The sequence below is a fragment of the Acanthopagrus latus genome, chromosome 6, assembly GCF_904848185.1.
Source record: "Acanthopagrus latus isolate v.2019 chromosome 6, fAcaLat1.1, whole genome shotgun sequence".
NCBI lineage: Eukaryota > Metazoa > Chordata > Actinopteri > Spariformes > Sparidae > Acanthopagrus > Acanthopagrus latus.
The window spans coordinates 2,507,677-2,522,129 of NC_051044.1; the positions used below are offsets into that span (position 1 = coordinate 2,507,677).

General features: G+C 38.9%; 1 protein-coding gene and 1 long non-coding RNA gene across 2 annotated transcripts; one reads left to right on the forward strand and one right to left on the reverse strand.

Moving 5' to 3' along the window:
- Positions 1-650: 650 nt before the first annotated feature.
- On the reverse strand, positions 651-13,578 carry LOC119021445 (NLR family CARD domain-containing protein 3-like). Its single transcript, XM_037101747.1, has 14 exons — positions 13,526-13,578; positions 11,438-11,536; positions 10,982-11,125; positions 10,712-10,849; positions 10,423-10,530; positions 9,487-9,565; positions 9,105-9,333; positions 7,177-8,953; positions 6,903-7,076; positions 6,359-6,532; positions 5,818-5,991; positions 4,907-5,068; positions 4,137-4,183; positions 651-3,962 (listed from the first exon to the last, which is right to left on the reverse strand). The coding sequence occupies exons 2-14, from the start codon at positions 11,494-11,496 to the stop codon at positions 3,379-3,381; spliced, it is 3,849 nt and encodes a 1,282-aa protein (XP_036957642.1). The 5' UTR covers positions 11,497-11,536; positions 13,526-13,578; the 3' UTR covers positions 651-3,378.
- Positions 7,076-13,645, forward strand: LOC119021459. The gene is made up of 5 exons (XR_005075585.1): positions 7,076-7,090; positions 7,179-7,352; positions 7,515-7,597; positions 11,639-11,793; positions 13,534-13,645. It is a non-coding gene; the product is annotated as an uncharacterized LOC119021459 (long non-coding RNA).
- Positions 13,646-14,453: the final 808 nt, after the last annotated feature.

The following is a 14,453-nucleotide window of genomic DNA, read 5'->3' on the forward strand; positions in this document are numbered from 1 at the left end:
ATTTAGCCATTTGTAGTAGCTTATATTGATGCTTTTTAATTTATTTATTTTTTAAATCATGTGCGTTGTCCTCCTGAACTAGTGACTCTCTAGATGCAATTGAGGAGTAATGATGGATTAAAAGATGAGATCTAGCACCTGAGATGGACCGTCTCTGGAGTGGTCCCATTTTGTAGTTTGTAATTTAATCTCAAACATCTGAAATAGTGAATGAAGGTTTACTTGGTGTTTAACAGAGATTTTCACTCAAGGACATTTTCGAAAATGACTGAACTGTTAAAAACCTCAAAAAAAGTTTTCTTCCATATTACAGAGACCACTTAAATATTTCATTCAAATACAGTGAATACAAAGTAACATTAGAAAAATGAGTTTGATAAGTTTGTCAGCTGAACAATAGCAGGAACCTGAATCTCAGGCTCTCCATAATAGCTTGCTATTTTATTTTACAAAGTGTGTTGTAGTGTTAAAACCACCAGCAGCACCTGCGAGTTCTCTTTCATCATCTTGTGTCTCAGTCCTTATGTATTTCTTCTGTATGTTGGAGGGCTACGAAGCCTTTTACATGTCTGTGCCCCTACTGTGTCTGAATCAGTCAGACCATTACAAGTGGAGGTGGTCAGAATCAGAGTAATGGTTTGCACAGCTGGTCATAATCATGATCCGTCAGTCTTCTTGTGTTCCTGAATATTTGTCTTTCAAAAACACTAAGGAACACATTTATACTGACTATATTTTAATGTTACTTTTTAAATGTATGAACACAGAGGTTTAAACAGCACCACACTGATATGTTGCTGGACACCACATCTGTTTTTTTTTTTCTTGAGATGCACAAAATTCAGAAACAAGAAGTTTGAGAGCAGTGGTGGGAAGATTAGTGGCTGTACAGAAACATATGAGCCTCCAACAGATTGAGACTACCATAGGAAGTCAGATTATTTTCCTGTCCTTGAAGAATAACTTTTTCAGTTGTGTCTTTAATCATTTTGGAATTTAAAGTCCGGCAAAGTATTTCACTGCGATGTGTGTATACACATACAAAGTCTGTTGCACTTCTTTAGACTCAATAATTTCAAGGTGTCCCCACAATATTTCATCCACCTGACTGAAGCTGGCCTTTAACACAGTTTGGACAAATCTGTTTTCTGACATCGCCTTCTTGTTTATTACACACAAAACATTTTGCCTGTGATGCAGATTAACAATATAAAGTTCACACTCACTCTAAAACAACAGGATTATACAACAGAATAAGCAGATTAGTCAGTGATGAAAACCGTCATCATTAGCTTAGTTACAATTCAGCCTTTACATTGTGGTTTTAATTACTTATTTAATTTAATTTAATTGATTTAACTTCTCTTTTCATACAGAACATATTTTGTGACGTGCCCTCTGGTGGTGAAAACATAAACTACATGATGTCATTAACACAGATCACATTAAAATGTTTCTGAATGATTAAATATCAGAATATTACTAGACATGACTGTGATTATTTGTAACCGACAGACGTCCAATACCAGCATGTGTGCTTCATATTAAACTGGACCAGTAAACAGAGAACTGTCAACAATATTATATATACGCTGACATATTTACAAATGATTTCAGCATTCAGTCTAGTAATCTGATGATTACACTCCATATGTGACACAAACATTATTAAACTGCTGTAAATACAGTTATCAGTAGTCTGTAGTACAGACCTACTCAGCTGGTGGCTTGTGGGCAACATGTAATATTTCTTTGTTAAAAAAGAATTGCATTGTTTTAACACATTTTGTTGATGAGCTTTACAGGTCAGACATACATAGAAAAGTAAAAGTTGGCCCCTTGGCATTCTTTTCAAATCTGGCTCTGAAAAAAAGAAGTTGAATGTTACAGGACTTAACTGACTGATATGTGGAGTAGTTACTGACCCCCGGTGGTCAAACTGACTCAGTGCAACAGTATGTTACACTGAAATGTGTCAAACATGATCAGAACTTATTAGGGATCAATACTGATCATCATTGATGTTGTTATGAAAAGAGGAGTGCTGCAGTTACTCCCTCTGTCATCTGTTATTCTTCTACATATAAATTGTGATGTTAGCAGAGGCATCTTAGCTGCAATTATATCAATCAAGCTAACTGAATGTAGATGTGAGAAGGTATTATTTTGCTACTACAATGCTGTCTGATATAGAAGAAAACAGAAAAAGGTGATGCTTTTTAAAGTGAAAGACAGCGATAACACAAGGATACACTGTACAAATCACGACTTAGGAAAGTGCTATAGGATAATAAGAATGTATGCTGAAAATTTCGAAATATAAATCAAAGAACATAACCAGTACAAATAAAATCAGCAGCACAGCACTGATTATTTAAAGAAGCAACAAATTAAGGCAATAGATGATAAAACCAGACACTAACTCCCTTCAGCTTTTGTGTAGGTAAAACTTCTCCTTAAAGACGTATAAATGTGTATGTATATATGGATATATGTATGAATATATGTATGCATGTATATACTGTATATCCGTGTATACATGTATGTGTCTATATACTCTTGATTCAATCACAGAGGATTGTTTTGCTATAAGGGGTAGTTACTTCTGTCAGCTGTAGTGTGACTACATAAGCATAATCAGGACTAAAAGGCTGTGTTGTGTTCACTGTTGCAGAACAGAAATCAAAAGTCCCTGTTCATGGAATGTTACTAAGGCGTCCTGCATTATTCAGCAGAGTTGCATGAAACACTACTTAGTGTGGCTCAGTGAAATGACCCTAAAATATTGTCACAATATTTTTAAATCTCCCCAAAATCACTTTGCTCAGACTGGCGACAAAATAAAATATCAGAATATGTTTTACCAGATACCTCTATCGATATTGTGACAATATTGTGGGGATGACTATTAGTACTTTAACAGAATATCGGTAATGTGGATATGATGATTAAATGGGTAAAGACAAATGTTAGAACAAGTAGAGCAGTGTGGTAACTTTTCAGATTTTAAAACCAGGAAAAAAAACAATTATGCCATATCATGATATTTTGGATATCCAAAACGTAAGATGATTTATTGTCTGAAATCACAATAAGATTTTGATGTACTTTGAATGAGCCCTACTACTTACTCTGGTTAAACGTTAGGAGTGAAACACTGAGCTAGCTAGTTGTCTGTAGCGATGGTAGACAAACAAAACTTGATTTATCAAACTATGTATTTTAGTGAGGAAGGTTTGTAGCGGAGAAAGTCTAATAGAGCAACCCACCAATCATTAGCTGTATTCACCAAGATAGATTTTCACTGTTCGTGGCAATAGTCAATTTTGGATCTTGAACGAAGCTAACATGAGCTTTGTGTGATTCTGTGACTTTTTCTCAAACAAGAGGAGACTCTCCATCCTCCTGAGAACACATAGACACTGAAGACCCAATCCTGGACCAGAACCCAAACCCAAACCCGGGATGAAGAGGTTCAGTGAAAGTGGTGTTAAAGGTGTAGAGGCGGACCAGTTTGTTAGAGGAGACTTTATAGAAGGACAGAATGCCAGCAGGATAGTCTACATACACTGCCACTCTGTTGTAGACGGGGGCCGGGGGTGAGGAGGAGGAGGAGGAGGAGACCGATATCCTCCTGCTATTGTGACAGACGGTGTAGGAACTGTCAGAGCAGGTCAGACTCCAGGACTGATTATTCTCTCCAAACCTGCAGTCAGCGATGTTTCCTCTCCTTCCCACTCCTCTGTAGGACACAGATATAAAAGCTCCTCCTTTCCACTCGACCTCCCAGTAACAGCGACCGGTCAGACCATTGCTACACAGCAACTGGCTGCAGTAGTCGAATCTTTCTGGATGATCGGGATATGACTGATCCTCCTCCACATATGTCATCTTCCTGTTGTTGTCAGACAGTTGGATCTGTTTGTGTACAGTATTTGTGTCGACTGTGAGTTCACAGGAATCTGATGGGGAGAACAAGTCACAATAGAGCAGCAGTTATTGATCATTATCTGTTCATTTATTGACAGTTTGATGATGATTCCTGACATCAGAGATTTGAATGAGTGATGTCACAGTTTGAAGAAAGTTGAATGTGTGCTTTGCTTTTTCAAGAATTAAATTGAAAACACACTTACACTTCCTCAGACCTGGTCTCAACCACTGTTCTCCAGCAGGCTCCACACTAAAAGAAGGAATGTGGGGGTCAGAGCAGCACATCTTCTCTCAGCTTACAAACATGGACACGAATCCCTTATTCATAGTGTATTTTGGCATTTTTATGATATTTTGTATTTTTTGGAATCATTTCCTGATGATATTGATGAGCCACACTAATCATCAAATATTTTTTGACAACTGACTTAAAACAGTGACAAATGACTAAAGCAGAATCTGTTGGTCACATGTCATCCTATAAGCTTTGCACACTGACAACAGAGCCTTAAAAAGCCACAGAGGAACCAGCAGTAGATCATGTGATCTCAAAATCCATGTCACCAGGATTCAGACTATGTGCCTTGGCAGAACCAGAGTGGATCAACCAATTAACATCCTTTGAGAACCAGCTGGCAGCTAAAAGCATGGTTTTGGTGCGACAACAAACGAGACATGACTGTTGGAAAACTGCAATGGTGGCTTCTGAGGATGTTAGCATAGTTGCTATAGCATCAGTTTTATCAGAACTGGAAAGTTTATTTAATTGAACAAAAAGAAAAGAAGGATACATGAGGCATTTCTCGAGGGAAAGCATGTCTTCACTCTTCTCTCGACTGGCTTTGATGAGTGTTGATTTATCAAACGGTTTCCATAGATGCCTTTCCAGATGTTAGGTTATCTGTCACCAGCATTGACACAAACATTTCTCTATCAGACTGATTGTCTGGGGCTGCAGCTGGCCTCTTCATACCTGAGAATGTTTGGATCCTCCAGCCAAGTAGAGAGCTGCTTCACTCCAGGGTCCCCTGGATGATTGTAACTCAGGTCCAGATGTTTCAGATGAGAAGCACTGGAGCTAAGAACTGAGGCCAGAGAAGAACAGCCTTCCTCTGTGATCAGACACCCAGACAGCCTGCAGGGACACAAAACAACATAGGTCAGATCATCTCTGGGCTATATGTCACTTTTGTGATATCTTTCTCATATTTTGTTGAGTTGTGTCCTTTTTATTATGCCAAATGTTTACAGCAATGTTCAAACCTGAGAAATCCACAAGTTTATTCAAGATAACAGTGTGTTACATTGGTCAGAATCATATCTGAATCATGTCAGATTTTATTCAGCAACGGTGGTTGTTTAATGTTGTGTTCACCACCATTGAAGCCTTTGACCACAGGATTACTGATTGATTATTGACTGCGCATTGGCTGTAAAATACACAGAGTGTGTCTGTGTCTAAATTCAGGTCAATCTCTGACTGGCTCTGTCTTCAAGTCATAATAAATCTTTCATCCCAAAACAAACACTCTGTCTCAGTATAGGCTAAGTGGAAAACGCAAGTATAGGTAATTATAGATGTTACAATTCATTATTTTGCGTTGCATCATGTTTTACTTTCAAAATGACTTACTAGGGGAAAGTGATCCACATTGATTGACATTTCCAAAATGCAACAGAGAAACATATGATGAATAAAATATTATTGTGTCAAATGCAATAAGAAGAGAAAATGGAAAAACAATCTAGTAGTCTATAAACTACTGCCAAAGTTCAGTAATGTAATTTGACATCAATCATAAAAGCAGATAAAAGCCTGCACAGGTTAGCTGTTTATAAATGATTCGTAATGGTCATCATTTGAATGGGTTAATCGATACTGACCTGAGAGTTTCCAGTTTAAGGTGTGGACTCTTTAGCCCAGCAGACAGCTGCTTCACTCCAGAATCCTGCAGGTCGTTGTTACTCAGGTCCAGCTCTCTCAGACTAGAGGACTGGGAACTGAGAGCTGAGGACAAAACTTCACAGCTTCCCTTGGACAGGTTACATAGACTCAGCCTGAAAAAAGAAAAAGAAAAGACACAGAACATTTTAAAAAGACGAGTCTGGACTTTATGTGAAGTGGACTTCAGGTACAATCCTTGGCATTTTATTCTGGGCTGTTGGAAACGTGAAAATGACTTTGATTTAATCAGGATAAAGAAGTCGTCCACTGATAAAAGTCACATGATATTACAACATAAATTAGATTTTCAATGTCAGCCAGATTGAATCTGAAATAGAACAATCTACACCAGGAAAATAAAATATTTTTTCTAGAATAAAATTTTGAATCCTTACAGGAGAAAAGATAAAAGTTATCAAATGGAGCTGAAATTTTGGAGAAATATCTAAATAAGTCTAGCAGACTGTACGCTGATCTGACCTGAGTGTTTTCATTTTACAATGTGGACTCTTCAGTCCAGCTGACAGACGCTTCACTCCCGAATCCTGCAGGTCATTGTTGCTCAGGTCCAGCTTTCTTAGACTGCAGGACTTGGAGCTGAGAACTGAGTTCAGGACATCACTGCTTCTCTCTGAGAGGTTACAGCCAGTCAGTCTAAAGAGGGAATAACGAACAAGAAGACACATGACACACATTGAACATGTTGGGTCTTTCTCTAGCACATATAATCTCTTCTCAACACATGTTCAAATCCTTCAAGCTTTACCCCAAACAAGTTGAAGGCATGACATTTGATCATTCCTACATCTGATATAAACAGCCCAATCCAGCAATATAAGTCAAATGTTAACAAAACAAAAATGAGATTCTCGATCTCAGCCACAGTTCACATGTTGTGCCGTATCTGTAAATATGAATAAGAACAAAAATATTTCTGTCCTGTGAAATATTGAGGCTGTTTTATGGAGGTTAACATTTTTGGAATTAATTTGATAACTGAAGACAAACTGTGACTTAATCTGACCTGAGCGTTTCCAGTGTACAATGTGGATTCTCTGCTGCAGCAAACAGCAGGTCCAGTCCTGATTCCTGCAGGTTGTTGTTGCTCAGGTCCAACTCTCTCAGTCGAGAGGACTTGGAGCCAACAACTGAGGACAGAGCTTGAAAACTTTTCTTTGAGAGGTTACAACCACTCAATCTGAGGAGGCAAGAGTAAGGAAACCAATAAGTAGTTGTTTCATTATCTCTCCTGTTAAAAGAAAGCAGATCACTTATTTATTTTGAAATACCCTACTTACAGAGCTTTCTTGGAGGCTTTGACCACTGGCAGGAGCTTCAGAAGAGCCTCCTCCGAAGCCGAGTATTTCTTCAGGTTGAACTCATCCAGATCTTTCTCTGATGACAGCAGGATGAAGACCAGAGCTGACCACTGAGCAGGAGAGAGATAATATCTGTAGAGACTTCCTGAACTCAGGTACTGTTGGATCTGCTCCACTAGAGATCGATCACTCAGTTCATTCAGACAGTGGAACAGATTGATGCCCTGCTCTGCAGACGGAGCCTCTTCCAGCTTCTTCTTGATGTACTCAACTGTTACCTGATTGGCTTTTGAGCTATCTTCTGTCTCTGTCAGCAGGCCTCGCAGCAGAGTCTGATTGGTCTTCAGTGAAAGACCCAGGAGGAAGCGGAGGAACAAGTCCAGGTGTCCATTTGGACTCTGTAAGGCCTTGTTCACAGCATTCTGGTAGAAATGTGTCGCAGGTTCATTAGTTGGTATTTCTTCTGACAGCTTATTGTCACCAGAGTTGACGAATTTGAGATGGACATAAAGAGCTGCCAGAAACTCTTGAAAACTCACATGGACGAAGCAGAACACTGTGTCATGGTACAGGCCTCTCTCTTCTTTAAAGATCTGTGTGAACACTCCTGAGTACCATGAGGCAGCTTTGATATCGATTTCACAGTCTTTCAGGTCTGATTCATAGAAGATCAGGTTTCCTTTCTTCAGCTGCTCAAAGGCCAGTTTTCCAAGTGACACAGCTATCTTCTTGTTCTGTGGAGTCCAGTGTGAATCTGTCTCAGCTTTTCCATCATACTTGACGGTATTCCGTTTGGACTGAACCACCAGGAAGTGGATGTACATGTCAGTCAGGGTCTTGGGCAGCTCTCCTCCCTCTCTGGTCTTCAACACATCCTCCAGAACTGTAGCAGTGATCCAGCAGAACACTGGGATGTGGCACATGACATGCAGGCTTTGTGATGACTTGATGTGGGAGATGATTCTGCTGGCCTGCTCTTCATCTCTGAATCTCTTCCTGAAGTACTCCTCCTTCTGTTGATCGGTGAACCCTCTGACCTCTGTCACCATGTCAACATACTCAGGAGGGATCTGATTGGCTGCTGCAGGTCGTGTGGTTATCCAGAGGCGAGCAGAGGGAAGCAGTTTCCCTCTGATGAGGTTTGTCAGCAGAACAGCTACTGAGGTGCGCTTCGTAGCATCAGTCAGGATCTCATTCTTATGGAAGTCCAGAGGAATTCGACACTCATCCAGACCGTGTAAGATAAACAAAACCTGCAACTCTTCAAACTGTGTGATTCCTGCATGTTTGGTTTCAGTGACGTAATGATGAATGAGTTCCACCAAACTGAACTTTTTGTTTTTCAGAACATTCAACTCCCTGAAGGTGAATAAAAATATGAATTCTATGTCTTGGTTGGCTTTGCCTTCAGCCCAGTCCAGAATGAACTTATGTATTAAGACCGTTTTCCCGATGCCAGCAACTCCTTTTGTGATCACTGTTCTGATTGGCTGATGACTTTCAGATGAGGGTTTGAAGATGTCTTCTTGTTTGATTGTTGTTTCCGGTGTGGCAGTTTTCCTGGATGCTGTTTCAATCTCTCTGACTTCATGTTCAGCGTTCACCTCTCCAGTTCCTCCTGCTGTGAGGTAGAGCTCTGTGTAGATCTGGCTCAGACTGGTTTGTTGTCCTGCTTTAGTGATCCCCTCAAAAAATTTGTGGAACTTCCGCTTCAGGGTACTTTTGAGTTTACTCTGACAAGCGCCAACATGACTTTCTGGATGAACACATGGACACAGAAAATCAATAAGTGACTGATAAAGAAAGTATGACAATTTAATTCCTATAAAGAATGTATACATAAACATATTTTTCCTAAAAATGCCACATTCATCCAGCTTGTTAAATATTTGAAAAAATCCTCTTACTGCTCTGCAGACAGTCAGCCAGCTCCTCCTGCTTCATTTTCCTCAGGAAGTGCATTGTGATCTTCAAGAAGGCCTCTCTGCTGCTCCTCCTCTGTTCTTCCTCTCTGCCATCCAGCACCTCCTCATCCTCCATCTGGCTCTCTAAGCTCTCTGGGTGATCTGGACTCAGAACCTTCTGGATCTTCTTCAGCTCATCCTTCACATACATGACAATGTTCTCCTCCAGCAGCTGGAAATGAACGTTATATAAAGAGCACAGTCAAACTAAAATCATCAAACTAAACATTATATTCATGTTGAACAGACTTTAAATCCACTAATATTTAAAGTGTGGCAGGGAGATGTGTGTGAATATATGAATAGATGTAAAAGTTGTACAGACCATAAATACTGAGTCCAGGGGTGTTTGATGCTGCTGGGCAGAATGACCACTGGGAACCTCTGAGCTCTCCTGGTCGACTCTGTGGAGGAATCATGAACAATTAGCTCACATTATGTCTGTCCATACAGAGACAACACAGGTAGATCCAAAGAGTAATTACAACATTCAATCAGAGAATTTTCCCTGATGTGTTGGTCATCATGTTGATCCCACTGTGAATCCACAGTCCAGCCTGCATTTCCGTGCAGCTTCCAATTGCTGATATTTGTCTGAAGCCAAAAACATTTTAAAAAGAGATGAATTGTGTTTTTTTCATTCACAATTTCCTCTCAAGTGAAGAAAGATGAAAGCAGGTGTTATGGATTAAGAGCAGCAGACTTTGGGACCATCAGAGTGCAAAGTATTTTTCCACCATTCAACCTGATCAACCGGACCGCACCAGGGAGGAAGCGAGTCAGAGCTAGAGCCATGCTTTCTATTCCAGCTTGGTTTAATGCTGCTCCTGGCTAATGTCGGGTCAGAAACAAAATCAGAGACCTGTCTCAACCACAACATCTGATGTTTCGCATGACAGGCGGACCGTGTTCTGACCTGACAGAGCACAAGACTGAAGCTGGACAAAAACAAGTGGACTCTGTGTTGATAACATCGATGCTTGGTGCTCACACACTGTCAGAGTTCATGGACTTTGTCTCCCAGATGTTGAACTTTTGACATGAAGATGCCGAGCACTTTATCATCACCACGTTCACACCTATTTGTGATGTGGCTAATGTTGGTTTCCCTTTAATGCATAACACCTGAGACAATCAAACATTTACATTTTTAAGACAATAAGGGAAGAAGAACAATGCTTAAAATACACAATCAGGTTTTAAAAAACGTATCTGAATTAAAAACATATCAGTAATATTTTTTAATTCATAAGCATCTTACCTCTTTTCGACAGAGGATTTTTGTTCTCGTTTAAAGTAGATATCACGATCAGTGGACCAGTCACTCTTTAAGGACACACTGCTGGATTCAGGTGTTTTCATCTTCCTCCTGATATAAACACAAAAACAGGTTTTAATCTGAACTGCACCCAGAACAACTGGTTAAACTGAGCTTTCAGATTTGAGAATAAGGCAAGAAGAACAAAGCTCAAAATAAACAAAAGCTTTTAATGTATCTGGATTGATAACTAAAAAAAAAATCTATATTTTTTATTTTATCAGCAGCTTACCTCTTTGCAGCAGAGGATTGTTGTCCTTGTTTAAAATAGATATCACGATCTGTTGACCAGTCACTCTTTACGGACACACAGCTGGGTTCAGGCTCAGCTTCAGGTTCAACTTTAGCAGAATCTGGTCCCTCATAGATTCTGTTAAACAAAGAGGAAGACCATCAGCTATCGAACAGAGAAGGAGATCTGCCAAAAGTCTTCCCTATAGTATGAGGAAAACTGGTGAAAGTAAACACACTGGTTTAAAGAAACTAATCTAGAGCAGTTTACCTCTTTGGAGCAGAGAATTTTTGGCCTCGTTTAAAGTAGATCTCACGATCAGTGGACCAGTCACTCTTAAAGGACACAAGGCTCGGCTCAGGCTCAGATTCAGCTTCAGGTTCAATTTTAGCTGAATCTGGTCCCTCATCGATCCTGTAAGACATAGATGAAGTCAAACTTCCCTCAAACACGAAGCTTTGAAAATATAAATGTGTGTAGGTTAATGAAGTCCAGCTTTATTTCAATAGCTCTTCTTAAAACACATGGTCATGAAGTGCTTGGCAGCTCTCAGATGTGAGAATATAAACATGTGTTCGTACAGTAAGTTTGGTAAAGTTTCTTGTATAAAGCACTTTTAACACAACACACACCGAGCTTTGACTGTGAATACTGATGATGGAGTGCTTTAAGTTCTGAGCTCTGACATGGAAAAGAGTCGTAGACAGTTGGAGACCCTCATCTCACCTCTGAGCTCTGGTGTGCTCCACCTTCTCTTCCTCCTCTCTCTCCTCACTCTGATCCATGTTGCTGATCTCAGACCTGCATCAGCTCACACACTTTAATCTGGAGAGGAGACACAAACATTTCATCATCAACTGAGATCATCATAATTTCTCCTTTATGTCAGCTGCTCCTCCAGTTATTGGCAGTTATTGTCTGTTTCAGGTCAGTGTGAGGAAGCAGAGGAAGCTGCCTCCAGCTGCTGTTCTTCACAATCAATCCACTAGATGGCGTCATGAAGCTGCAGTGAAGTGGAGAGCAGCACACACACTATGCATGGAGGACTGTTTCCACTCAGTGGCACAGCAGCAGTAACTGAGGTGAGATCATGTGAGTGTGACCTGATGCAACAAGCTACAGCTGTTTATTTCACACCAGCAGCTGAGATTAGATGCCACTGTGATAACATTAAATCAAATCCCATCAATGACAATAAAAGCATCTTTCATAAACACACTATTTTTTAGGGATGAAATAATCCAAAGTACAATGAACTTAAGTGCTGTTCTTAAGTAGTTTTGAGGTACTTTACTTGCATATTTCCGTTTTCTGCTACTTAATAGCTACTTAATAATTCCTCTCCACTACATTTATTTGTTCACTAGACCCTGTTTAATTGGTATTTTTCTAATTAGTGCACTCAGATGGACAGTTGAGATAATTTATTTAAATCAGTGCAATGCAGTAAGCTGAATATGCAAAAATATGTGAAAAATATGGCTGCAGCTAACAATCATTTTCTCAATTTATTAACGAGTTGTTTGCATGGATGCAGGAATTAAACTTAAAACGAGGCTGTAACTAATGCTGAATTTACGAGAACAACCAAATAATTAAGAATTTGTCACTGACTGCGTTTCACAAAGTTTAGAAAGCGTCTCTTAAATCAACAGCTCCCAAAATGTAGTGATTTTATGAGGGAGTCTGGGAGATTTTTCTCCCTCTTCATCTCCTGGCTGTTGTTGATGTGGCTGCTGTGACCTGGTGGTCAAGTTTACCGTCTGCTGTCAGGCAAAACATTCTCACAATGTACATTTTTATTAACGACCAGATTCTTTATCCTGGGTATTCAAATTAATATTTAAAAAAAACATGAATGTCTGGCAACATTTACTATGATGTCATTATACAGACTGACCCCTTCAACACAAACTGTTAAACTGTTGGTCAGTGTTTCTTGAGGCTCAGGATGACTTCTAAATGTCTTGTTTTGTCCACAATCCAAAGAAATCAGAAAATATTGTCTTTTTTCTTCAAACTCAAAATAGTTGATGGTCAATTTAAAAGTTGAAAAATAAATGATGAATCATCAGTCAGCTTTACTGGAGTGAAAGTAAAGTCAAAGTCCAACATTCAACATCCTACATAAAAGTAAACTTAAGCTAAAAATAAATTTCATCTGGTTTCAGTATCAGAAGTAACTGTAACACTTATCAGTAAAACGTCTCCTTTTATAGAGAGTAAGAATAGCTGAAAGTACTTCACTAGGCTCAAGCATTTTAGTAAAAGTAGCTCTACTTTCCAGAATAAGATGATCCAGAATATAAATCCATATAATACCTGATCTAAACTCTCAGTAAAACATTGAAACTTTGATCTTGATTAGCCTTCTCCACGTCGTTATCGCCTGCAGCTGTTAATCATTATGTGATTACTGATCAGAACCGAAAGTAATTTAACCGTTGAGCTCTGAGTTATGAACATGTTGAGCTTTACAAAGCTGCAACTCCTCCACAGTGTCCACATCAGGCCTGTAGTGTACATACTGCATGATGATGGACGTTCACCGGCTGCCTTCAGCCGTCAGTCAGAGCTGCTGCACAGAATCACAGAATAACCGACAGAATAACCGACTGACTGTAACTACCGTTTACTACTCTCACATATAAAATGGCGAAGAGCCGCTGGTAGAGTTTCAGTCTCATTAACTGTTCAAAGCTGTTAAGAAGCGAGCGACAGAGAAGTTCCACTGCAACAAGCCAACAGAAGTTAACACTAACAAGATGAACACACAGTTTTCAAAGTGTACAACGGTGTAAATATGTCGTTTACCTTTACAGGGAGAAACGAGCTGCGCCATCGTGCTGCAAAGTGAAAGTAAAAATAAGAGGCGGATATGAGCGGAGCGGAGTGACGTCACAGTCCTGCCTACAGCAGTGCTAATAAAAAAAAGAAAGAAAAAAAAAGATCAGTGTTCCTTAAAAAAACAATATATATATATATATATATATATATATATATATATATATATATATATATATATATATATATATATATATATATATAAACACACACACTTGTACATGTAGTGACAACAACAAAAACAATACTAATGATAATGATGATAATAATCTAGAGGCCCTTTGAAAGTTAGTGCAATAAATTGCCATTACCTAAAAATATAGTTTTGTTGAAAAAAGTCAGTTTTAGTATTAATAAGCAGTATTAAAACCCTTTGAATAAATCTTAATAACTGTAATTATAAGCAAATATAAGGACATTTTTGAGTGTTTATTAATGTACAGTACTAGTCAACAAGTGTCATTTTTCCTCTGACATCATGTGTTCACACAGCTGCCTCCACTTATGGAGGTAGTTTTTAATTTAATATTTACACTGTTTATGACATAATAAAACAAACAAAAAAATATGTATTTTTTTACACATAATGCCAATTTCTTTCTTCCTTTGAGAAGTTAAAGTTGATCTTTCACACTTGGCTGGGTATTACAGCCTTCAGATAGTATCCAGATAGTTTTAGATTACATCATGAAACACGATGTTTTGTTGTTAGTGTTTGGATTGGGCGATGATACGTTTGTACATCCAGTTTTCTGCTTTTGTCATCCTGAAACGTAAAACAACACAACAGTCGGGGGTGAAAAGTTCAGTCTTTTATTGCCTTCTGTGCTGTAATACAGGGATTCATCAGAAAAGTACAAAAAGGTAAATGTTTGAAAATATACAAAAAAAATACAGG